General features: G+C 41.3%; 1 protein-coding gene across 1 annotated transcript in view; it reads left to right on the top strand.

Moving 5' to 3' along the window:
• The first annotated feature begins 8,707 nt into the window (after positions 1-8,707).
• Positions 8,708-25,820, top strand: part of PLA2G7 (phospholipase A2 group VII) — a 35,272-nt gene continuing 18,159 nt past the window's right edge. Inside the window, exons 1-2 of the mRNA XM_040983506.1 lie at positions 8,708-8,811; positions 24,737-24,879. Of these exons, the coding sequence (XP_040839440.1) occupies positions 24,771-24,879 (109 nt within the window). The 5' untranslated portion in view covers positions 8,708-8,811; positions 24,737-24,770. The remainder of the gene's footprint in view (positions 8,812-24,736; positions 24,880-25,820) is intronic.

The raw sequence follows: 25,820 nt of genomic DNA, 5'->3' as shown, positions 1-25,820 counted from the left end.
GATACATGCCAAATTCTTATATAATTACCTAATATGACTGAGATTATTGAGGAATCCCCTCTCTATCTTCTCTCTCGTTCTTAGCCATATGAATAAAGTGCATCTTAACTATTAAAAAAATTCTGTTCTTTCCATCAATTCCTTCACTTTCCTTCCCTTTGGCCAGTCTACATTCTCTGTCTCCAAATCCAAATTACTCTGCATCCCAGTCTTGTTTCTAGCCTGACAGATGTTACTAGGGAAAGTACAGCAGAACGTGTGAACAGGTGACATGATGAATGAGTAAATTGCAGCTGACCTGGCCTAGACAGGGCTCAGAAAACCTCATGTGTCTACCAGAAAATGCCTTCATCCTATTTCAGATTTGGTCTCTTATTCATGCTTTTTCTATGCCTCTTTCCTTTCTCTCTGCCCTCCCCCTAAAATATTTAAAAGCAGTCTAGGCTTACAATATTTTATGCCTATTTCGACTCCCTCCATTACACTAACTTGGTTCTACCAACTGCATCTTAATTGCTAAACTCCCACAGTGATTTCCTCCATGTCTATCAGTGATCCTTAGTGAATGGAGCTGATCATATTCATCTTTCAAAACACCCTTCTCTTTTGATTTGTTCATGACTCTCCATCCTCATTTTCATCTTCTTATTGACCAATATTTCACAATCTCACTCACTAGCTCTTCTTCCTAACTTCCTTGAATGAGGTGTTCTTCGCAGCGCCCTTTGTTTTACCTCCACCATTTCTAAAGGCTTTCCTTGACAATCCTATGTTTCAACACTACTTTAAATTCCAAATAGACAACTGTTTGGGTCTGCATATTGAACTGCAGGCTTGCAGACTGTCCACAAGATGATTCTGTCAGAAAGTGTGTGAGCTCAGAGAAGGGCAGAAGCATTCGGAGTTGTGATTGTTTGCTTTTGTGCTGTCAAGTCTGGTACCACGGTTAAGTTCAACCTATTAATGTACTATCGTTTGCATAGTTTTCCCCTAACTCGTATTGAAATTTAATTAGCATCCCAGAGTCTATGGAACTGTATCATAAAATAGTAAAAATGATTTTTAAGTTCATGGAAAATATTAGGAAAAAATTAATTACCATCGCAGCAGTACTAGCTAATGGGGCATTTAAGAAGTGTCTAGACCCTGAGGATTCTGCTTTTTGGAATGAATTAATGCCATTTGTGAAAAATAACTTAATGCTGTTACCACAGAAGTGAGTTATCTTGGGAGTAAGTTTTCTGTTTTAATTTTTTAATGTTTTTGAAAAGTTATATTAATGTAAAGAGAGATTTTATAAATTTCACACAGATGCAGTTCCTAGAAGACAATCATACTTCCCTCACTCCTCTTTACCCTCCAATACCGCTTCTTCCCGTCAACAGCATTTGCAGTTAACCCACTCTGTCCCCAGCCTTAACTTGCCACTAATCATAAAATTCAACAAGTAAGAAGCAAGAAGACAAAGCCACATTTCAACTGGAATATTAACATGTGCTAAAAATGACACTCATATCCCTAAGCGAACGATTCATTTCTATGCTTTCTTATGTGCCTTATATTAGTTGTTAACATATGAGAGAAAACATGTTATATTTGTCTTTTTGAGACTGGCTTATTTCACTAAGCAGAAAGGATTCCAGTTACATCTATTTTGCTGCAAAAGACAGATTCTCCGTCTTTTTATGGCACACTTTCTTTATTCAGTCATCAGCTGATTCTGTATCCTAGCTATTGTAAATTCAGCTTCAATAAACACAGGGGTACAAACAACATTCTCGTATGTTGATTTCATTTTGTTTGGAGAACTCCCAAGAATTTATTAAGCAAAGAGTCTACCAGATTCAACATTGGATTATGCAGGAAAATAATTTCAAATATTATATTGTTTTTTGCCTTAAGGTGCTCACTGTCTAAACTCTTACTTTATTCAACAACAGATCAAATCCAGCTAACCTCTCCACTCATTCATTTTGCTCTGTTCCATTTACATCCATGATATTCCCACCATGAGGAAGAACTTCACATTTCTGATGTGTATCTTTATATATATATATATATATATATATATATATATATATATATATATATATATATAATGGTACAATTCCATAGGGTCTTGGATTTCCACAACCCCCCTCCCAAATTTCCATACCTCAACTGATTTTCCCTATATTATTACAATAGTGTAGTCTTTCATAAGCAGTCATAAGTCCATTAGTTTGTTATTTAAGTGTGCCCCGACACTTTTGCTACAGACAATGTCAGACAGTCCAACATCCCATTGTCTGGATATGTCAAACAGTTTCATTGGGAGTCTCTTGATTTGGAGGTAGGAATGAATATTACATTGTATCTTCACATCTGGATATGGCAACCTCTATTACGCTATCATTATACATTCCCTTAAATGAAAAGCTACAAAACAAAGTCAACAGCAGGTATGAAGTTAAAACAAACAAACAAAAATTACAGCACCACAGAGTTGAAAAAACACGCCACTGAATAAGCAACACATGGATCACAAAAAGAAAACACAAAAGTCTCTTGGGTAAAATTGTGCCATTGTGCGATCCATGAGCCAGCAATGAATTTGACAAGAGAAAAGAAACCATTTGGAAGAAATGAAAATGAAATTTAAAAAAGTCAAAACACATGGGATGTAGCAAAACAGTATGCAAAGGGTTATTGAACTTACAATGTCTACAATGGCTTCCTTATATTAGAGAGAACATGTGGTATTTGTTCATTTGGGATTGACTTATTTCACTGAGCATAACAATCCCTAGTTAGGACCATTTAGTTGCAATGGTATTTGCAATTCTCTAAATACTCTCCATATTGATTTCCATAGTGGTTGTACTAGCCTTCACTACCACCAGCAGTGAAGGAGGGTACCTTTCTCCCCATATCCACTCCAGCAGATATTGTTAGTAGAGTTCTGAATGTAGGCCAACTTCACTGGAGCTAGGTGATACCTCAACGTGGTTTTCATTTGTATCTTCCTCAATACAGCTAGGGAGCCTGAGCATCTTTTTATACATCTTTTACCCATTTGCATCTGTTCTTTGAAAAATGTCTGCTCATTTCCTTTACCCATTTCTTCACAAGTTTCTTTCTTTCTTTCTTTCTTTCTTTCTTTCTTTCTTTCTTTCTTTCTTTCTTTCTTTCTTTCTTTCTTTCTTTCTTTCTTTCTTCCTTCCTTCCTTCCTTCCTTCCTTCCTCTCTCTTTCTTTCTTTCTTTCTTTCTTTCTTTCTTTCTTTCTTTCTTTCTTTCTTTCTCTCTCTCTCTCTCTCTCTCTCTCTCTCTCTCTCTCTCTCTCTCTCTCTCTTTCTTTCTTTCTTTCTTTCTTTCTTTCTTTCTTTCTTTCTTTCTTTCTTTCTTTCTTTCTTTCTTTCTTTCTTTCTTTCTTTCTTTCTTTCTTTCTTTCTTTCTTTCTTTCCAACCGTGTCTAGGCTTCTGGAGCTCTTTGCCAATTCTGGATATTAGTCCCTTATCACTTTTGCAGTGTGCAAAGATTCTCTCCCATTCTGTTGGTTGCTTCATCACTTTGTTAATTGTTTCCTTTTTAGTTTGATGTAGTCCCATCTGTTTATTTTTCTTTGACTGCCTGTGCTTTTGACGTCTACGTTGCCGTTCCCTGTTCCTATATCTTGGAGTGTGCTTCCTATGTTTTCTTTTAAAAGTTGGATGGTTCTGCGTGTAGATTTGGGTCCTTGAACCATTTAGAGCTAATTTCTGTGTAATATGACAGGTGCAGGTCTTGCTTCTTAATTCTGCAAGCCGTTATCCAGTTGTCCCAACAGTATTTATTGAAATGACCAGGGTTTTTCCCTGGATTGTTTTCAGTTTTCTTGTCAAAGATTAGCTAGTTATACATGTGTGGGCCCCCTTCTGGTGTGTCTATTCTCTTCCATTGATCTTCTCTGTTTCTGTACCAGTGCCAGACCATTTTGATGGCCACTGCTCTGTCGTATGTCTTGAGGTCTGGAATTGTGATTCCTCCAGTTTCATTTTTATTCTTCAGGATAGCTTTGGCTATCCATGGTCTATTTTGTTTCCAGATGAACTTTTGTATCTTATTTTCTATTTCTGAGAATGTTGTTGGGATTTTGACTGGGATTGTGTTGAATACATATATTACTTCTGGTAATATGGACATTTTGATCATGCTGATCCTACCAATCCAGGAACTTGGCAAATTTCTCCATTTTTTCAATGTCTTCTATTTTCTTTTTAATGTTTTATAGTTCTCATCATAGAAGTCTTCCACATATTTGGTTAGTTTGCTTCCGAGGTATTTAAGATATCTCTCTGCTATTTTAAAGGGGACTGTACTTACAATTTCTTTATCAGCCATTAAATTATTTGCGTGCACTAGTGCCATTGATTTGTGTTTATTAGTTTTGTATCCTGCTACCCTGCAAAAGTCTCTTATGAGTTCCAGTACTCTCTTGACTGAGTCTTTTGCTTCTCCCACGTAGAGAGTCATGTCATCTGCAAATAGAGATCATTTCAGTTCCTCATTTCCAATTTGGATTCCTTTAATTCCTTTTTGTTGCCTAATAGCTCTGGCAAGGGCTTTGCTCATGTGTTCCCTTCCTCCAGAAGAGTTCCTAGTCATTTTTGAAAGTCACTCTCTTGGCAGAGTCTTTCACTTTACAAAATCTCAGGATGATTTAACTATTTAGTGTAGAAATGCACACGGTTCAGATAATTTAATGGTATTAAGTGTTAACAAAGAGAATAAGTTTCCCACCTGAGCCCACCAAATTCCAACATCCCATCCCACTTGAATTCTCCCAACTTTTAATGGTTTCTGATTTTGCTTCTTTTGTGGATTCCAAAATAACACAGAATAACATTATTTCTTGGTATGTTCTCTTCATCTCTGCCTGCCTACCTCATTTTTCCTACGGAAGTGGAGATTTAGTTCACAAATACATTGGTCTCATTTTCTCCCCTCCCTACACCATCTCCTTGCATCCAATTTCTCCCCCTTCATAGGTTCAGCGTACCCAGACCTTTAAGTCTTCTTTCACCACCAGACAGGATCTCCTGACCCTCCATTTTCTAGAAGGAACACTGTAGTAATCCAACTTTGTCTCTTCCTGGTCCTTATTCCTATAGTCTCCTACCTATCCACCTTTACTTATGCATCCAAAAATATTAAACGTATTTACATTATTTTATGTAGCCATAGTTAATTCTTCTATGCCTTGTCTACATAAGTTGAAAATAAGAGAAGCAGTGTTTCCATGATTAGACAAATAGAGCAATTTAGTGGAAGAGTCTGATCATGCTTCCTTCTATGGGGCAGTCTTTGTCTCAGCTTTAAATGGAGACTCCTATTTGAGTTACCCCCAGCAGTACTAAAATGACTCATTTTACTGTGCCCCATGCCTACATTAGGCCTTCCCTTGATATATTTTCTTCTTTCCAATTCCTAATTTTAAATGCATACTTTTAATTAAAATTATTTTCTTCTTTGTGTCCTTTGCATTGTCATCTCCTAACAGACTGAAGGAGTTACAAGAACCCAGGCATAGTTTAAGTTTTATTGAGTCTTGTTTTCCTCTCCACCTACCTATTCCAACCAGGAAGGGTTGTTTCTAGGCCTAAGCACAGTTACCCATCCCGGTTGCAACCAGTTGTATCCCGTGAAGTCCTCCACATATACCTACACGGAGTAGCATTTTATGCTGGATTATCTTGCCTTGTTTTATCATCCAGGGTATAAACCTGAGAGGATGACTAACAGAGTGTCTATTCAGTAAACACTATTTGAATGAGAAATCAGTAATATATGATTACAATTTAATCCAATATCTTAACTGAAAGTGTGAACCATCACTGTCACATGATATTGAAGAGTAAATAAGCATTGCTATGTTGGTGGAAAATGGGAATTAAGAGGAAATAAATATTTCACTAGCAACAGGCTAAACTTTAGCTAGTAGTTAAGATGTTGGTTGAGATGTCTACTTCCCATTTTGCGGTTCCTGCTCCCTGGTTCCAGCTTCTCACTAACACAGTCCCCGGAAGGCAGCAGCTGTGGCTTGAACGGCTGGGTTTCTGCACGGGGAGGTCTGGACTGAAGTCCAGGCCGTTGAGGAGAGGACCAGAGGATGAAAATTCTGTCATTTTTTGGTCTTTCAAATAAGTAAATAAAAAAGAAAGAAAAATATCTTAACAAAGAATCAACTTATAAAAACATGTTATAATATTTTTCTTCACCCCTTAAAACTTAAATATAACCCACATTAGACTCACCCTATAATCTCAGTGTCTATGTTGACTTTGTCTTTTGCAATGTGAGAAATATTAGTAACTGCTTATTTTTAAAAATCATTTTATTTTCATTTTATTTGAAAGACTGAGAGACACCCATTTGTTCTCCAAATGTCCACAACAGCCAGGGCTGGGGAAGGTTGAAGCCATGAGTCCACAATTCCATGTGGTTCCCATTTTTGAGCCATTATCCATCAGATCCCCAAGTTAGCAGTGGAGGTTTAGGTCAGTCTGAATTTATAAGTCAATTACTGTCATAAGAGTTCCACGGGTTCTAAGAGACAACCTCACCACTGCACCAAACATCCACCCCCCATTAATTGCAGTTCTTTGGCTTGCCAATAAATTACAGTAGGCTTCTCTAACCTTGAATTTCTGTTAAAGGTCAAACAGATCTTGAGTATATGTGAAAAACTGCATGGAACATACTTACACTAAAGTTACATATCTAAAATTCAGTCTTAACTGAAGCCTTAGCTGTATTTGCTGACTCTGGGTACCCTTTATCAGAGATGTGCTCAGTGTTCTAATCTGCAGAATTACCTGTAGGAGTAGGAGCTGATGACGTGGGAGGTGACATGATGCTGACAGTGAGGCGAGGCATAAAACATGTCATACACCTATTCACAACCGGCTCCCAAGTCCCTCCCTTTCAGGTGTGATGTTGGTGCTCGCACTTCTTCCGTCTTGAAGGCCAACCAAAGGAGAGGCTTAAAGACTCCTGGGGGGCCTCAGACCCTTTTTAGATTATTAATTAATTCACAGGGGACTCATTCTCCAAATACAGGAAAAAGCTGTGAGGCTGACACAGTTTTACGTCATATTTCTTATTAAGTCCCTGCCTTTATATAAAGCGATTGATATTAGAACACTGAATGAACGTTCCCCAGGGGCAGGCAGGGGCTTGGGCATTCTGAATGTGTTCACATGGTATTCTCAGTAGATGACTGGGATTGACTTCCCTTGGCTATGCTCAATACAAGGGCCAGGAGACTGAGAGGCAGAGATGATGACATTGTCCCAAGTCACAGCGCCAAGAAGTAGAAGAAATGAGTCTGCACCTGTACCTTTTTTTCCTGCTGCCTAAAAATAAATTTAACTCCAGTTCTGTCACCTCTCAAAAACAAAAAAATCCATTTAGAAAAGCAGATACAATTTTGGGGCCAATGCAGTGGCACAGCACGCTAATCCTGCTTCTGTAGTGCCTTTATTCCACATGTCTGCCAGGTTAGAGAACCAGCTGTTCTTCTGATCCAGCTCCATGCTGACGACCTGGGAACGCAGCAGGGAATGGACGAAGGCCTTGAGGGCCTGCACCCACCAGGGAGATTCCTAAGAAGTTTCAGCTTCCAGTTTGGGATCACCCCAGCTCAGGCAGTTGGGATCATTTAGGAAATGAATCAGTAAATCAAAGCGCTCTGTTTCCTCCGCCACACCCCGTCCCTGGTAACTCCGACCTTCAAATAAATAAGTCAATCTTCAAAGAAAACAATGAAATCCTAAAAAATACAAACGTACATTTTTAATAATACACACAGTTCAAGCCACTTTTTCCCTGAGTTTCTAAATCTTTAATTTTTTTTGTTTGTTTTGTTTTTAAACTGGAAGACAGACTGAGACAAAAGCTTTGGAAAATTAAAAGCTTCGAAACTGTATTATGAAGAATGCATTTTTAAAAGAAAAGAAAAAATCAGTGCACAGACTTCAAAAATTTTGCACCCAAATTAGCTTACCTTTAATGGAAGAAAGAGAGAAAGAAAGAAAGAAAGAAAGAAAGAAAGAAAGAAAGAAAGAAAGAAAGAAAGAAAGAAAGAGAGAGAGAGAGAGAGAGAGAGAGAGAGAGAGAGAAAGAAAGAAAGAAAGAAAGAAAGAAAGAAAGAAAGAAAGAAAGAAAGAAAGAAAGAAAGAAAGAAAGAAAGAAAGAAAGAAAAAAAGAAAGAAAGGGAAAGGAGAGGAAAGAAAGGAGTGAGCTTGAACTAAACCCCAAATGGTTCTGGTTTGAAACGAGCTGTGAATGCCCCTTGCAACAAACTTCCCTTGGCTTTGTGTCCTCACAGAAATGAGACCGACACAGATCTGACCAGAGCTTCAGGCACCTGCGCGATGGCTCCGTGAACTTTGCTAATTCAGAGCACAGGATGGAACAGGTTAGGATGCACTTGGTGTGGGTGACTTAAGCAACGAACAGAGCTAATCAATACCGGATCTGAGAACATGAACTGGGAGCACAGAGACACCCAAAGCACTGTGGAGGGCTCCAACCAGGGCTAAGCCCGGGGTCCGGCGTGCGGGAGCCCAGCGCCCGCGGGGCTGTGGGGCGCGCGGGTAGTGCGGGCGGGAGGCCGGCTTCCACACGCCCCACCCCGTCCCTCCTCCTGCCGCCCGGGGGAGGAGAGGGTCGGGGCTTTTAGGACGCGCAGGGCGGGCCGAGGGCACTGTCCGCGGAGTCCGCGCCAGGCCGGAGGCCCTCGGTGCGGGCGGCTGGAAGCAGTCGTGTTTGACGCGCTCCAGGTGTGCTGGTGAGTAAGGGATGCGCCTGGAAACCTGGGATTCCAGGGAGCAGGTCAGGCGGGGTCCGGGTGAAGAGAGGCTCCTGGGGCTAGGCAGGAGCGAGGGGAGAGGCGCAGTCGTGGAACTTCGGACTGGGGATGGTGGGTGCACTGCTTCTTAGGAAACCCAAGTCTAAGTGGCTGTTGCTGTAGGAATAAAATGATCAAAACTCAGTCTCTCTCCCCCTTCCATCCCCGGAACCTAACAGGAGCTGCCCCCTGCTGGTCGGATAAAATCAAGGATGCTGTCTCCTGAGTCCAAGGGGACTCTTCTGTTTTGTTCTCTTTTCCTTTCTTTTTTCTTTTCCTTTTTTTTTTCTTTTTAATTTTAAGATTTATTTGTTTTTATTGGAAAGTCAGATTTACAGAGAGAAGGAAAGACAGAGAGAAAGAACTTCTTTCCAGTGGTTCACTCCCCAAGTGGCCACATCAGCCAAGAGCTGAGCTGGTCCGTAGCCAAGAGCCAGGAGCTTCTTCCTGGTCTCCCACATGGGTGCAGGGGTCCATCCTCTACTACTTTGCCAGGCCACAAGAAGGGAGCTGGAAGGGAAGTGGAGCAGCCAGCACACAAACTGGCGTCCATCTGGGATCAAGATGAGGACTTAGGCTATCATGCTGGGCCCTGGGACACCTTTTGTTTCGTTTTAAAACACCCTTAGCAAAATCAGAAAATAGAACATTGATCTCTTCTTGCACCCCTGGGCCTTTGACTAGAAGCAGTTACCACCGCAAAGCAGCAGTTTGTGCTTCCCAGAAGGCTGTGACCGTTGGGTGGCTGGTGGAGGTGATGACGAAGGAAGAAGAGGTGTGTGTGGCCCTTACATGGAAGACTGTCCCCTGGAAAGGACACACGCATTCAGGGTGGGGAGGGACGTGTGCACCAAGTCAGCCTTGCACAACTTAGCTTCCACCCAAATGACAATGCTGAGCTGGGAGACATGGCATGGGACTAGGAAAACTTTCGCATCTCAAGTGTTCACAATCCCAGGAGGCCCAGAACTAAACTTGGATTAATCCTGGGCTCTGGAATTGCGTCTTTAAGAACTGGCCTCATCAGTAACATGGCGGTGGCCTGGCCAGCATAGATTCAGAGTCCCTCAGAGGGAATTCTGTTCCCTGTGGCCTTTGCCTTTTCCAGCACAGCTGCTACAGCCCCTTGGTAGTTGGCCACGAAGGGTGCTTCTCCCGTCTCACATGTTTGTGCAGGAGACTTGGGGCTACTAGCCATCTGGTGATGCTCTTCATCCTAAGTGAGTCCTTTATCATCAAGGCAAGGCCAGTGCCCCAGGCTGTAGACAGTCCCTGACAATAGAGTTAGGGAGGCTGTTGGGCTGGTTCAGCCACTGGTAGTAGAATTGAGAAATCCCTCCTGGGCTGTGAAGAGCTTGCCCAGGACCCAGGACGTTCTGCTCAAACAGAATCCTGGGCAGGTAGTTCCTCATCTCTGTGTGTTTTCACTGGAGCATTATGTGTGGAACTAACCACATCCCCATCCCCAGTTAGCTTTGCACACAGATGCAACTCACCACCTATTTTGAGGCTCCTGAACAGAGAGCTTTAAGAAAAGTGCTGGGCCTGATGTCATGGCCTAGTGGCTTAATTCTCACCTTGTGTGTGTGTTGGATCCCATATGGGTGCTGGTTCATGTCCTGACTACTCCACTTCCCATCCAGCTTCCTGCTTGTGGCCTGGGAAAGCAGTTGAAGACAGCCCAAAGCCTTGGGACCCTGCACCCACATGGGAGACCCGGAAGAAGCTCCGGACTCCTAGCTTTGGATCCACTCAGCTCTGGCCATTGCGGCCTCTTTGGGAAGTGAACCAACAGATTGAAGATCTTTATCTCTCCTCCTCTCTGTATTTCCGTCTTTCAAATAAAAATAAATAAATCTTTTTAAAAATAAAGTCAGATATACTTAAAAAGAGAAAAGTGCTTTCAGGGTTTTAGAGTGTGAAGGGATGAGGAGGGAGATAATTAAAGCAGAAGCATTATTTCGGGTGGGGGACAGAACGGGAAAGGCAGAGAGGGAGTTCAGCCTACCCTCCAAGGAGGGAGGGTGAAGCCAGACTTCACTGTGTTTGGGCCGCAGGCAGAGTTCCTTCCTCAGCTGCTTACTGGGGACAGTGTGGAGAGCCTCAGGGACCCTGATAAGGCGGATGGGGGACCTTCTGTAAGACTTCTGGGTGGAATGTACAGTGCATTGCCTTAGCAGTTACGATTGTCCCAGGTGCAGGACTTTACTGAGCAACAAACATCCCACTGTCTCTACATTATCTGTACCATCTTTCATCTTATTTTGGGGGATTAAGCCTTAGTGGCTGAGCAGGTTCTAACACTGACTATATACCTTTGCCCCTGGGCTGGCAGCCCCCGTCAAGTTCAGGTGGACCCCTTCATCTGACATCTTTCTGACATTGTGGAAGAAGGTAGCCATTGGGATTTCAATTGGCTGATTCATTTTTAGCAGGATATGTGTTTTGTTTTTAAGAACTCATAATGTTGAGCCCAAGTGACCATTCCAGATGTGAACTTTCCATAAGTTATTTAGCTTTGCAGCAAAGTGTTGAGCAAAGAGAAATTGACGGGGGATGTTCAGTTCCCAAATCATACGGTTCCAGCACTGTTGGGGATGCCTCATGGGCTGAGGGGGTCTGGCTGCCTTTCTCTCTGCAGCCAGGCGTAAATTACATAGCCTCTGTCGATCCGCTCTCTGTGCAAGAGTGACGCATAAACTCTAACAGAAGCAGGCTGATAAACGTAGACTTGTGTTTTTTTGTTTTTCATATTATGTTAGCAAGGGAGAGAAAGATAGATACTTCATCAGAATTAAGTGGACTAATTGATTACAAATAACTGAATTTGTTCATGTATTCATTTTTTAAAATTCTTATTGTCAGGTGCTGGGTAGGAGTAAAGCTTCTGTGTTTTATGCACTCCCATTTGTCTGGTTTTGCTTTTCTTGTCTGTAGTTTGGCAGTTTTATCCAAGGAGTCATCACCTGCATCATTGTCTTTAAGTTTTTTCCCTACATTTTCTTGCAATAACTTTGTAATCACAAGTCCTGAATTTTAGTCTTGGGTTGATTTTTGGATATTACGTGAGAAAAGGATCTACTTCCATCCTTCTGTGTGTATTCAGCCAGTTTTACCAGCAACATCCATTGAGAAGATTATTCTTTCTCCAGTGTATGATCTGAGCCCTTCTGTGAAAAATCGATTGACTGTATGCATGTATTCATTTCTGGGCTCCCGAACTGGGGCATCTATACTCAGAGACTAATCTCTCCTTGGTGCCACAAGTGGATTTTTTTTGAGCAATTTAATTTTTTGAAATGTTGAATTAGTGGCTTTCCAAAAAACACAGTCAGAATATCCACTAACATGTAGCTATTACTCCTGCATGCAGGGAATCAACTGACAGAGTGATAATCGTGCCCTGCTAGGTACTTCTGTTTGCCACCATCCCCACCAGCTCTTACTTTGTGATCACTGGCTTGACTAGTTTAAATTGCTGATTGTCCCTCATCCTTTTAGACTTTAGATTTCCAACCTCAGGATGGGGCTCCATTCGTGCATATTCCACTTAAGGCCTCTTCCAATGCAAGAATCCACATTCCGTTGTCATTGCTGGAAAGTTCCCCACTGAACTTCAACACTCCTATGATACAGAGAATTCCAATTGCTGATAAGACTCTGTTGGTGGAATTCTGCAGTCTGGGTGCACACAGAATATGTCTTTTATACAAAACTGCCCCTGTCAGCTGCCCTCTGAGTAATTCCCAGAGGAAACACTCCCCATGTCCTCTATGGCTCCTCGCATGATTTGCAGCCTGTTTCCTTAGCATTCTGACTAGTGTGGGCTATTGTCCTTTATAGGAACCTTTACTTGTTAAAATCCTTAAAACTTTACTGGCGCTGCAAGATGTGATCTCATAGGGACAGAGGGTAGTGGCAGTGTTTTTCTCTCTATCTGTCTCTCATATTTTATGGTTATGTTACATAGCCAGAGCTGTTTTTGCATTTTCCTTGGTCAGTCTTTATTCTTTTGACTTAGATTCAAGCCGTTTTTTTCCCGGAGCAGTTGTTCTGGAGTGTTTGTAGCCAAACTGTTCCGTGTGTGGCTTAAGAACAGTGATTTTTCAACTGAGGATGGGCTTTGCAATCACTACCCCAGTCCAGGGGCACTTGACAATGCCTGGAGACGTATTTGGTTGGCACAACTGGGGTTTGCTCCATGAATTCACTGAGTAGAGGGCAGGGATGCTACTAAACGTTCTGCAGGGCAGAGGACAGCCCCATCACAAGCCCCAAATGCCTGTTGTGCTAAGATGCAGAATTCTTGCTTTCGAATCAAGGTCTAGATTTAGATCCTGGTTCAGCTACCTTATGTGTGATCTTGGACATGTTATGTAACATCCTGCTTCTGTTTTCTCATCTGCATATAACTATTTAAGTGAGTTCTTGTGTGTAGGATGCTTAGAATGGTGCCAAATGCTAAGTGTTATCAGTATTATCAGTAATTATTATCATATTCTAAGTAACGGTTCACATGGTTGCTAACTGTTAGGCATACACTGTCATAATTTTCTGCTTAGTTCTTATGTAGGTTATGAGAGAGGTGAGTTGGTAAAAGGTGAAAGAACAGACTTCATTTCTCATCTGCCTGTGTGATGAACATTTCACAGTTGGTTGTTTTCTTCCTCTGCATTGGGCCATGCATATGAGTTTTAATATGCAGTCCCCATTACAGAATGCTGTCCCCACTTGGAGAATTGAGTTCCTTTACTAGAGGAGGATCTGTGTCTATTGTTTGTTCTTTCCCAGTTTCCTATTGCCCTAGCCTCCTCCACACCCCAGGCCTCAGGAATTTCTTCCACCTGACAGGCTGGGCAGAAGTTAGTAGGCATTAATGTAAGGCCTACATGCCTAAAACCATTGTCTGATCAGACAAGGAGAGAGAAGCTGAAGGTGAGTTAGAAGTTAACCATAGTCACTAGCAGAGTTGGTAGCAATTTCAACATTCATACTTTGGCAGCAAAAGCCATAGTTTGATTTATAAACCACTCTGTTATTCTACCATAGAGTAGAATAACATAGGTATACTTATGACCTTAACCCAGAAACCATGTAGCCATTATGCATGCAACATTTAAAAGTGAGTTTACGCTTACAAGTAAATTCACTGTGTGTGTGTGTGTGTGTGTGTGTGTGTGTGCATACTTGTGTGTTTCTTAGGTCTGTGCTGTTTCATTTGTGTTTAAATTGTTAAGAAAATTCATTAAGCTCGTTTTGTCAGTTAAAGTTTATCTTAAACAAACAAAAGCAAACTGAAATGGAATAAAATCAAAAATTATTTGAAAAACTGGCACTTCCCCAAATAAAAGCAGGTTCTAAGTATTACAACTAATTAGAGGAAAACAGCGGTAGAGTCAAAAAAAAAAGCTCAAGTTAAAAAAAAAAACCGAAATGGTCCTCCATTGAGCAAGCAGTTGAATAGCATGCCATTAGTTCGTATAGGTACTCAAAAGCTGCAAGTCAGATAAAGCTAATTAACTCCTCATCCCTGGGTACTGATATGGTTAAGTTGCTGGGAGCAGCCCTCGCCTCTTCTCACCCCACTTTCTCCAGATACAGGAAGAAAAAAGGAGATTAGAAACAGTTGTCTCATCCACTTTCCCCTGTATCTCTATCCTCCCCACATTTATTGGTGGCAAACATGGGCATGTATACTTCTTAACAATGTAAACATCATCAAAAATGAAATATACTTATTATATTTATATTGGAAAAATTATTTGGCTCATCTCACATTTTCACCTGTATCCAATGTGTAATATGCAGAGAGTTGCTCAGTAATCTTAGATAGCTTTTAATTTTTATATCTTTTAAATTCTGTACATCTGGAGTGATGGCTCAGTGGGTAAATACTCAATTTGCAAGCATCAGGATCCCATCTGGGCACTGGTTCATGTCCCTGCTGCTACACTTCCCATCTAGTTCCATGCTTATGTCCTGGGAAAGCAGTGGAGGATGAACCAAGCACCCATGTGGGAGGCCTGAAGGAGGATCCTGGCTCCTGGCTTCAGATCAGCTCAGCTCTGGTTGTTGTGGCCTTTTAAGGAGTGAACCAGTGGACAGAAGATCTTTTGTCTCTTCTTTTCTTCATAAATCGAATCTGCCTTTCCAATGAAAATAAATAAATCTTTAAAAAATAAAGCTATGTGTCTCACCAAACATTTGGACTTGACACAGAGCATACACACAGTTGAAAATAGTAGTCTATTAATTTCATCTGACTTGCAGGTTTTAAGTACCTGTACATACAATGGTATGTTATTCAACTGCATCTTTGTCTAGCACCACTGCTATTATTTTGCTATCTGGTACTGTGAAATGATTATACAATTATGTTAATTGTGTCCTAAAGATGGAGAAATGACCCATGTTCCTGGTTAAGTTGATCAGGAGGATCAACATCATCTAAATATTTATATTACTGAAAGTAGTATGCAAATTCAGTGTGATTCCATCAAAATCCCAGCAACATTCTTCTCAATAATAGAAAATATAATGAAAAAATTCATCTGGAAATACAAGAGACCATGCCCGAAGCTATCTGGAAGAACAAAAGTCAAGCTGGGGGCCTGGGATGGAAGTCTAGTAGCTGAAGTCCTCACCTAGCATGCTCTGGGATCTCATATGGACGCTGGTTCATGTCCCAGCAGCCCCACTTCCCATCCGGCTCCCTGCTTGTGGCCTGGGAAAGCAGTAGAGGATGGACCAAGGACTTGGGACCCTGCACCTGTGTGGGAGACCTTGACTTCTGGCTCCTGGCTCCTGACTTCGGATCAGCTCAGCTCCAACCTCTGGAGCCACTTAGGGAATGAATCATCAGACTGAATATCTTCCTCTCTTCTCTCCTCCTTTCTGTATATCTGACTTTCCAATAAAAATAAACAAATTTTTTTAAAATGAAAAAAAAAAACCCTCCAGTCAAACCAAGTGGTTTAAATATCTCTAACTTGATAGACTCATCAGTTATCACTCTGACCTTCATATGCATAATCTTTTAATAAAAAGATTTGGGCCCAGCGCCGTGGCCTAGTGGCTAAAGTCCTCACCTTGAATGCGCCGGGATCCCATATGAGTGCCAGTTCTAAGTTAGCCTGTTACTTGCTTTAGGCTTCATTTTGTCATTATTGGTGCTGCATATTAGTTTTATATGCTGCAATAACAGTTTAGCACAAACCGAAAGTGACAAAATCTCCTCTCTTCCAGCTGTATAGGACTTAGGCTGACCAGGCCTTGCTGGGTTAAAGTCAAGGCGTTGACGAGGCAGCATTTCGTTCTGAAGGCTCTGGGGCTTGCGCTCTGCGACCTTGTATTTCCAGATTCCAGAGGTGACTACAGCCCTTGGTTCATGGCCTCTTCTGCCTCTTCTGCCCCACGACTGGTAGTCTGAGGTCTCACGTCGCATCATTCAGATCTCCTCCCCTGTCTTTCTCTCTTTTCCTTTTTAAGGATGCTTAAAGGATACTTAAGGATTTCAATATGGTCACCTTGTTTTTTCAGTTCTAAGAGAATGTCCAAAATAATCATGAGAATTTTGAGTGCCAGGAGCCTGGCACAATAACTTAGTAGCTGAATTCTTGCCTTGTATGCATCAACATCCCATATGGGCAGATTCATGTCCCAGCTGTTCCATCTCCCATCCAGCTTCCTACTTGTGGCCTGGGAAAACAATGGAGGATGGCTCAAGGCCTTGGAACCCAGCACACACATGGGAAGCTCCTGGCTCCAGGCATCAGATCAGCTCAGCTCCAGCCATTGCTGCCTGGTGGGCAATGAATTAAGGGACGGAAGAACTTTCTGCCTCTCCTTTTCTGTATATATCTGACTTTCTAATAAAAATAAAGCTTAATTTTTTTGAGAGTCCTACTTCTCAAATGTAAATAAAAACATTTCAAGCTAACTCAGATTCCACAATTGAGAAGACACTTTTCTTAGAGAAATCTAAGATGAAAAGAATTTTTATGAATTGTCCCTCTATGTTCAGATTCAGAATTCCACTCTGATCATTCTCTGAATGTCTCAGTTACATTGAAAAATAATAGCAGCTGGCATCCAAGGATGCTGAAGACTCATGGCTACTTATGCTAGTGCTTTCCTTGGAAAAGCAAGAAATGCTTTTTCATTTTACTAACATGGGAAATATTTGGTTATACTTATTTACAATTTATAATACTTCCAAAGAGAGCTGGAGAGTACTTATAGTAAAATAGCCTAAAACAATACAAAAGCTTAATAAGAAATAAAGGTAGAAGAATATGCCAGAAATCAGCAGAATGTGTAATTAAGAACCTACCAGATTTATGGAACTGTAGAAGATATAAAACGGTGCAAGGTCTTGGATTGGGGGAGAAAAAATGGAAAGAAAAGATTTTAAATATTTTAAGTCAACCCAAAGTGTAGTGTGGAGCGAGCGTAGTCTTGTAGGTCTGAGGAGGCATGGAGACATCTTGTGTTGTTCTCCTGGAGCAAAAAATCCTCAGCACTTGGGACGGAGGGCAGGTTATAGAGAAGCGAGGGTAGACTTCATGCCAGAGCTGAGTCAGTAGCAATGAGAAAAGAGAAAGGCTTCTAGAAGCTGAATAGCAATGATATTTCCTGTTTTCTTCAAACATGAGATTTTTCTGCTGTGATGAAATACCTGAGATAAATGACTTCCGAAGGAAACAGTTTATTTTGGCTCATGGCTCTAAAGGTTCACCTTCCAAGCTTGGCCAGCTCCAGTTTGGCAGCCGCTGGTCGTGGCAGAATGCTTGTGTAGGAAATGCTTGTGTGGGGGGCAGACAGCAGCTTGGCCCCACTCCAGCCTTCTGAATTCCTTTTCCCGAGAATCACCTTCTGAGGCATGCCCCTGATCAAAGGGCCTCTCACTAGGCGGACCTTCTAAACAGCATAGTTGAATTAAGTACCCGGCCTCTTAGTACCATTAATTTTTAACCAGGAGTTTATATGTCTGCATGAACTCAAAGGCCAAGAACTTCCTTCATTTTTCCAATCACCATAACTCCCAGTGCATGAATAAGTTCACACACGACATGTCATATGGCTAGGACACACAGAGGCACCACTTGGCAGTGCAGGAGTTGCTCCTGTGTTACTCTAGCAAACATTCATGATGTATCTGCTGATGCAAGTCCTCAGTGTTAGGCAGAGTTGTAAACATTATTATCTACTTTTTTTTAAATCACTATTTATAGGACAAAAGCTCAATTTCAGATGTACTGTGTACAGAGTGCTCTATTTTGGCCCTTATTCTTGCCTCCAACTTTCTTCCTCCTCACATCCCCCTTCTAACACCTCTTACCATCTACTTTCACAATTTCCCATCTGCCTTGCAACATTGCTCTCTGTTTCCTCAACGTGCAACACCTCCTTTCTTCCTCTCGTTAATCCTGGCGAGATGTCTGTTCACACTGCTGCCCATTTTGGAGCCTCTCAAGTGTGACTTCTTCTAGGAGGGCTTTCCATGCCTTCTGACATTTCTAGTTACTCCCATCATTAATCAGTCTCATTGATGTCTGCATTGATTGCATTGTTTTCATATGGTCATGGCTCTCTTCATACCTTCTCAGCAAATCAAAGCAGAGGACCATGAGCATCAGAGGTAAGCTTCATCAAGCCTGAATGTGCAGGGAGTTCTCATTGAGGCTTCTTTGAAATTGTAAGACTAGTTTAAAAATATCAAAACTATCTTATCAGTTTTGTTTTTAGCTCTTGGTCACACATCATTAGTTCATTTCAAAAGGGCTTCTTGTCCAAAATGTCTATTTCATGTGCAAAGCTGCAAAAGGAATGGTTTATATTGCCCCCAATTAGGGACAAATTTAGAAAGAACACATATCCTATTCTTGTTTTAATTGTAAAAAGAGATGACATTCCAGAAAAGAACTATTTGTTCTGAAGGATTTTCTTCTTCAGTGGTGTTCATTGTCTGTTTTTGCAAAACACAGAGTCATACTCTCTTCATTGCAGTCTTGGAGGGTAGCCTTGCTCACTGCTGCTTGAAGCTGAGCAGACAGATGGTGCTGCATTGTTACCTGTGAAAACTGGTTTAGAGGTCATTACAAATCTTTTCTCCAAAACACTGGTCCCTAATAACATGAAATTCTTTTTGTTAGAGGAAACTCGGGTTCTTTCATATGGTGCTTACAGGACCCGTGGTCATCAATGGGCTGTTATTTGAAAGCTAATGAAGCAGGTGCTCACTTCGGCATCACACATACTAACTCTTGAAGGATGCTAGTAAGGGAGTCTCTTGGGGCTACTCTAACAGAATACCTTGGACTTGGATACACATCTGTTTCTCAAGGTTCTGAGGCTGGAAAGTCAAGGAACAAGGCGGTAGAGGGCTGCTTTCTGGGTCATAGGTGGTGCCTGCTTGGCATGTCCTCCCATGGTGGAAGGAATGGGAAGGTCTGTTGGGTGCTTTTATAAGGGCATATAACCCCTTCATGAGGGCTTTGCCCTTTTGGTCTTACCATCTTCCAAAGCCCTTGGCATCCTAATGCCATCACCTTGGGTATTAGCCTTTCAACACATGAATTTGGAATAGGAGGACACAAACGTTTGGATTGTAGTATGATCATCAAAACATCAGCTTTTCTTAGTGGCTTATTTAGACGATGGAGTTGTTGCCTTAGAAAATGAGATCAGAAGCTGAGTGTGGAACATGCATAATTCTGACCACAAGTTATGTAGCTAAATCTTGCCAAGGCACTAACTGCTGAGGAGAACAGTGAAGATGGTGAACCCAAAAGCCCCTGGGAATGTAGGAGAAATGCCAACTATAGTGTTTTTAGGGAGTTAGAGTCCTTTATAAAATCCCCAAAATCTATTCAACAGTATCACCTATAGCCAGAGAAGATGATGACCGTGAAATTACTTCAGTTCACAAAGAAGTCTTCTCATTTTTTTGTCTTTATAAGTAATTATTTAGCTATGGCCAGTGAATGGTTCCAAGAATGCACAATGAGTGCCTTTAGCTACTTGCAAAGACACTACTTCACCTTTATCTGTCCCTGATTTCTAATATTGTTATCCTCGGCCACAATGTACAGGTGAGGGAAGAAGTGCAGAAAAATTAGAGTTTGCAATAGTATCAGTATCATGCCCAAACAGTTGGATTGTAGTGCTAAAGTCTCAGCAATTGACCACTAACCACTAAAGTGTTTTGAAGTTAAACTCTGGTATGAGAGCACATGGGCATGTGATTGTCTGGGCTATTTGGTGGCTCAAACCAAAAAAAAAAAAAAAAAAAAAAAGCAGGATCCATCATCTTCATTGAAGAAGCATTTACTAGCACTTGCTGTATGCTAAACCCTTTATGGAATAGTACTTACAAAAAGACAGATGGGACTGGAAGAATTCATGGGCTACTGAGTGAAAGAGTTGTATGAACACAGCACTACAGTTAGAGATCTCAGTGTCAGAAATGGACACATGTATAGACTTAGTCAGAGCAAGAGGGCAGCCCAGATAGAAGAGCCTCTGATTGTCAAGGTACCATTGGTGATCCAGGCCCTAAGGACTTTGGATCGCCATAGAAATTCCCTTGAGGGTTGTCCACTGCTCAGGATGCTCTGTCTTCCATTGCTGCGCAGTCTGATGTGCACAGCAGCCAGTAGAGAATTGCAAGAACTTACATGGCACTGGGAAAGTAGAGAAAAGAGAGGGGAGAAGATTCCCAGTTGGTTCTTCTACCTTGTATTCAGTATATCCGGGAGTAAGACATGACAGTTTGCCATCTCATCCCATCCTGCCAAGCCTTGCTACCTGGTCTTGAGCAGAGTGTGTAGCCTTCTGTGTCTGATTGATCTTCATCCCCCCAAATGAAAAGTGCTATATCTGCCTAACTTCCATTATTCCTGTCACATTCTGTAAAGAATTGTTAGAATTAAATTGTAATTGAAAGCCCCTCTCTTAGTACTAGGCATTTTTCAGAAAAAAAAAAGCATTTATGTAAAGGTGTTTTCATAACAGATACAGTGACTGACACATAGACATTCTTTAAATTATGTGAATAGATGAACAAATGATTGAAGGAGTCATTCGGCTATTAAATTACTTGTAGGATCATTACTTTGAAGATGAAATCAGAGAGTATGTATGGTAGAGCAGAGAGAAAAGTCTAAATAAATAGTATGTTTGTACTAGAAATTTCCAAACATTACTTTCTGGAATTGGCTGTATTAAAGCCCTAGGGAAGTACAAGGCTGAATCCTGGGCCTTGCTTCTGAAAATTGGGGTCTGAATGGGGCTCAAGAATCAATATGTCCTCTAGAGCTTCTAGATCATGCATGAGGTCAAGCTGGGAACCCTTGTGAGCCACTTCACCTGGCTTTCTCCTTGCTCCGCTAGGAGGGTTGGCATTGATAAGGAAGAAAACGTGGAAAGACAGAGCAATCCAGCATTCTTTGGTGGACATCGGGAAGTCCAGCCTTTGGGGCTCTGTCCCTGTGCTTCCTGTGGTTATTGACAGTAAAGATGTGATATATATCAAGGAACTGTGGACAAGCTACCCTTTGGGTTAATGTTTGACCAAACTGTTGTTAATACCCCTATGTGTTCCACTCTGTCCTCCCTTTGTCCCCTCCTCTGCCTTATCCATCTCCTGCACTGGCTAAATGACATCCACCTTGTACAGTCACAGGTTGTAGGTATGTGTATAATTTTCTTAAGTATTCTGATTGTTTTCCTGTAAACACTTTCTGTAGATGATGTTATGTAATGAAAAGACAAGCTATGGTTGCATAACAGAGGGGTAATCTTACCAGAGACCCGCTAGCTCCGGCTGACTGGAGAGTTTGCAAAGGATGCATGGATCGCCAAGGAGACAAAAGGAGGTGTGGACTACTACGGCATGATACTCATAATGGACAACTCAGAAGAGTTGCCTTCTTTATTTATACAGAAATCATCAGAAGCTTTTTTTTTTTATTGTTGCTTACATTGTATTATGTAGTACAGTTTTATAGGCGCTGGGGATTCCCCCCACCCCATCAGAAGCTTTTGCACAACATCCAGTTGTTTCATTTTTACTTCATTATAAAAGAATGATTACAAAAACAACCCTTAAAAAACATTATTATTATTTTATTTCAGAGAAAATATTTTCAGCAAGCTATTACTCATTCAAACCTGCAGTGACCTGGCTTCAGCCAGGAAATCCATGGCTGGCAGCACATGCAGTTACATAGTGACAAGTGGTTTACTTATATCCGAAATCAATTTTCACTAAACCTAAACTAATATTGCATAAACTATCAAGAGTACAGAATTAAAAGGAAAGCTCGGGCCCGGCGCGGTGGCGCAGGTGGTTAGGTCCTCGCCTTGCAACCCCGGGATCCCATATGGGCGCCGGTTCTAATCCCGGCAGCCCTGCTTCCCTTCCAGCTCCCTGCCTGTGGCCTGGGAGGGCAGTCGAGGACGGCCCAAGGCTTTGGGAACCTGCACCCGCGTGGGAGACCCGGAGGAGGCTCCTGGCTTCGGACCGGCATAGTATCGGCCCGTTGCGCTCACTTGGGGAGTGAATCATCGGACGGAAGATCTTCCTCTCTCTCTCTCCTCTCTCTGTACATCCGCCTTTCCAATGAAAAAAAAATAATAAAAATAAATCTTTAAAAAAAAAAAAAAAAAAAAAGGAAAGCTCATAAATGGAATTTATAAAGGCATATATCATAGATTCTTTATTAAATCTTATCATCAATCATGCATTAATTACCATCTCTTTCACCTAGTGCTGATTAAATTGTTTTTGTTCTTTTGTTAAAGCGCAGTGAAAGGGATCAGGGCAACTCAGCCTTTCTACAGAGGGCCTTTACAAGAAACTTCTTTTTATCTTTATAAACTGTTTTCTTTCCCTAAATATGAGTGCCAATGGTAGAAGTTTCAAACCATTTTCTTGTGAGAGCTCACAATATCTGTTTCCCTTGGAAGATGCCCCATATACTTTCTGCTCTACGTGGTGGGAAGCCAAAATGCGTCATTTCATACAATGCAGCAGTTTGAGGCTGTGTGGTAAATAAACTATTTGTACCTCCACAGTTGCCATCTGTTCTAAGATATTATCAAGCCATTTCTTAAGGAAAACATTATTTATATTAGGGCAAGCTCCAGGACAAAGGTGGGTACATAACAGGATGTTTGGGGACATTGTGGGCTCAATTGTATGACTTTAGCTATATGCCATTGCCTTACATTGCTAAAGACGCTTTTACCATAATATGATTGATCAGTTTGAGGTATTATACCAGTTATAGGAACCATTTCACATTTGCAGAAAAACAACAGCACCCTCAGGAGAATTCTATAAAATATTAGGGAGGTGATTGAGTGTTCACACAATGGGGTGAGGCAGCAATGAGGTGACCAGAGACATTCTGCCGGGCCTTGTCATGCAGCCAGAAACTCTTCAGAGCCTTGCTAACCTAGGATTGGTGCTAGTCGCACCCTCATTTCATCAGTCCCAACTGCATGGTTTCCTGCATAATCTTGTGTGTAGTTTTAATATAAATTGATCAGGGAAAGCCTCAGTAAGAATGTGGAACAGAGTTAAAACCCAGAGATGAGCTGCCCAGTCACTGAGTGTCGGTGCAAAGAGCTGTCTTGTAGGAAGGACATGGGCAAAGACCCAAGGCAGCAAAGGACCAGAGGAGTTGTACCTGGTGACTGGCATGTTGCTGGTAGATGGCAAGCACAAACAAGGTGATATTGATATCAGTAGGAGTTTATTGAATATAGACTAGGCAGAGCCATAGGTGTTACTTTAAGGACATCTTTCTAATGACATATGAAGCCATCTTGGGTTTTGAACAAGGGAATGACATGGCCACTTATGTTGCTGTCATGAAGATGTACTCTAGGGCACAAGTATAAAATTAGAGAGACCAAGTAGAGTTCATGCCAAAATTTAGGTGAGAGATGATGGTGGTTATGCCATTTCCATCATGCAAAAATTTGAAAGGGCAAAATATGTATTCAACAGGGGTTTTTTGTTTGTTTTTTGCCGGTAAGATACTAGCCTTTATATGAATGCAATGCAACTGACAATTACCCTGAGTCTGATATTGTATTTTTTCATTCGTTGGTTCAACAAACAGTTGTTCAACACCAACTGTCTTCCAAGCCTTCTGTTAGGCACCTGTGGCAACACATGAAATGTGATGACCTCTGCTGTTCAAAATTTCACTAGGATTAAAATATCTTAGGCGCCAGAAACAGTTGCAACTTCAGCAATAAAATCACTGCAGAATTACAATGAAAGAAACATAAGCCAAAAGGTATTTTAAAAGGCATTAACTGTTTGCTATGTGTTAGATATGCCTGTGGGTATGACATTGATGATGATGATATGTGAGAGTTATCATTTATGTTTGATATTAGCCTTTAAAGTTAAACTAGTTACTTGACCAGACCAAGATCTTAATATAAGGATACTTCAAAAAGCAGGTGGGAAGGTGACTAAAAGATAGATTTTAGTTTAAAAATATCTTGACATTCATGCATATGAAGGAGTGTCCAAAAAGCTTATGAAAAAATGTATAATGTGAAAATGCTGTCTATGGATTTGAAAATACTTCATTTAGTTTCACTTTTTGATGGGCTTTTAGAAGTACTTTCACATACTAGTCCATGAGTACTATTTCTGTGCACTACAATCTAGCACTGCTAAGGATTTTTCTAGTCTGATGCTTTTCTGGAATCCAGTCTAAAAAGTGCATGCTCTTTTATTCCCAAACATGACTACTACCTCAGCCTCACTGATTTGTGAACTTACCTAATGCCTCTTCATTGCATGTCTTTATTTTTTCTTTTGGTATCTGATCTAAAGAAGGAAAAACCAAATCTGCTACTCAGTTCTGGAGATGGCACCGGCCAAACTGCATGTGCTTTTCTGCCTCTGCAGCTGCTTCACACTGGTTCATCCTTTTGATTGGTGGAACTTAAATTCGGTTTCCCAAGTTGCGTTATCAGGTAAGAGATACATTCTCTTGGGATGGAGCAATTGGCCTGTCTCTGGACTATAAGTGGCTTGAGAGCAGTTGCATGGATGGGCTTCAAAGCATTAAGAAATGCTCATGGGGAACCTGTGTTCGCCTAGGATACAAAAGGGGGCCTCATTTTTTCCTCTTTCTGTCTGAACTTTGAGAAGAACCTGTGTTCTTTGATATTATGAATGCAGGCAGACCCATATTAAAATACATGGGAAACTCCAGTTGCAAACACCATGGAGAATGCCCTTACTGCCACCTTTTCTCAGTCTAACATTTCCTCTCCCATCCACATGTAGCCATGTAACTTTCCTGGAGTGCATGCCAAGGCAACCATAAAATCTGCTTGCCTGGGGATGAAGAAGAGTCAGGTGTCTTACCAACAAGTCAGAGTTCTTGTTACATGGAGCATGGTAGAAGATGGTATATTAGGTTCTTTAGGATCTAAAGGGAATATTTTTTACACCTGATGTTGGGGGTAAAATCAACAAGTTACACTGGGGGGCTCCAGAGTTGGGGTGAACATGGTCACTTGTTCTTTCTTGCTTTGTGGTAAGGAGGGAAATGAATGCATTAGTAGGATAGGGTTGTATCTTGTATCTACATTCACATATAAAATGGAATACTTTCTCACAGATGCATTCATCTTACAATGTTTGCCTGCAAGGCATCAGGCATACACTGGTGACTGAAAAAGCTTGATGTCAGATTCAAGAAGTTTACAGTCTTATTGAAATTTAGTTCATTTTTCATGGTACCCTTCCATAGATAGAAAATAGGCCACATTTTACATAATAGGCAGATGATCATCAGTGAGGCTTCTTTGTCAGGCAATCTTTTGTTAGTAACCAGTAAATAGTCTCAGCCAGCTTTCCATCCCCTTATGTTTAAAATCAATGGAAAGCTGTCACTGGATTGGCAAAA

This window comes from Ochotona curzoniae, unplaced genomic scaffold (assembly GCF_017591425.1).
Source record: "Ochotona curzoniae isolate NIBS_2020 unplaced genomic scaffold, NIBS_Ocur_1.0 contig_3819, whole genome shotgun sequence".
NCBI lineage: Eukaryota > Metazoa > Chordata > Mammalia > Lagomorpha > Ochotonidae > Ochotona > Ochotona curzoniae.
Note: the sequence above shows the minus strand (reverse complement) of the source record. Positions and strands in the feature narration are given on the sequence as shown.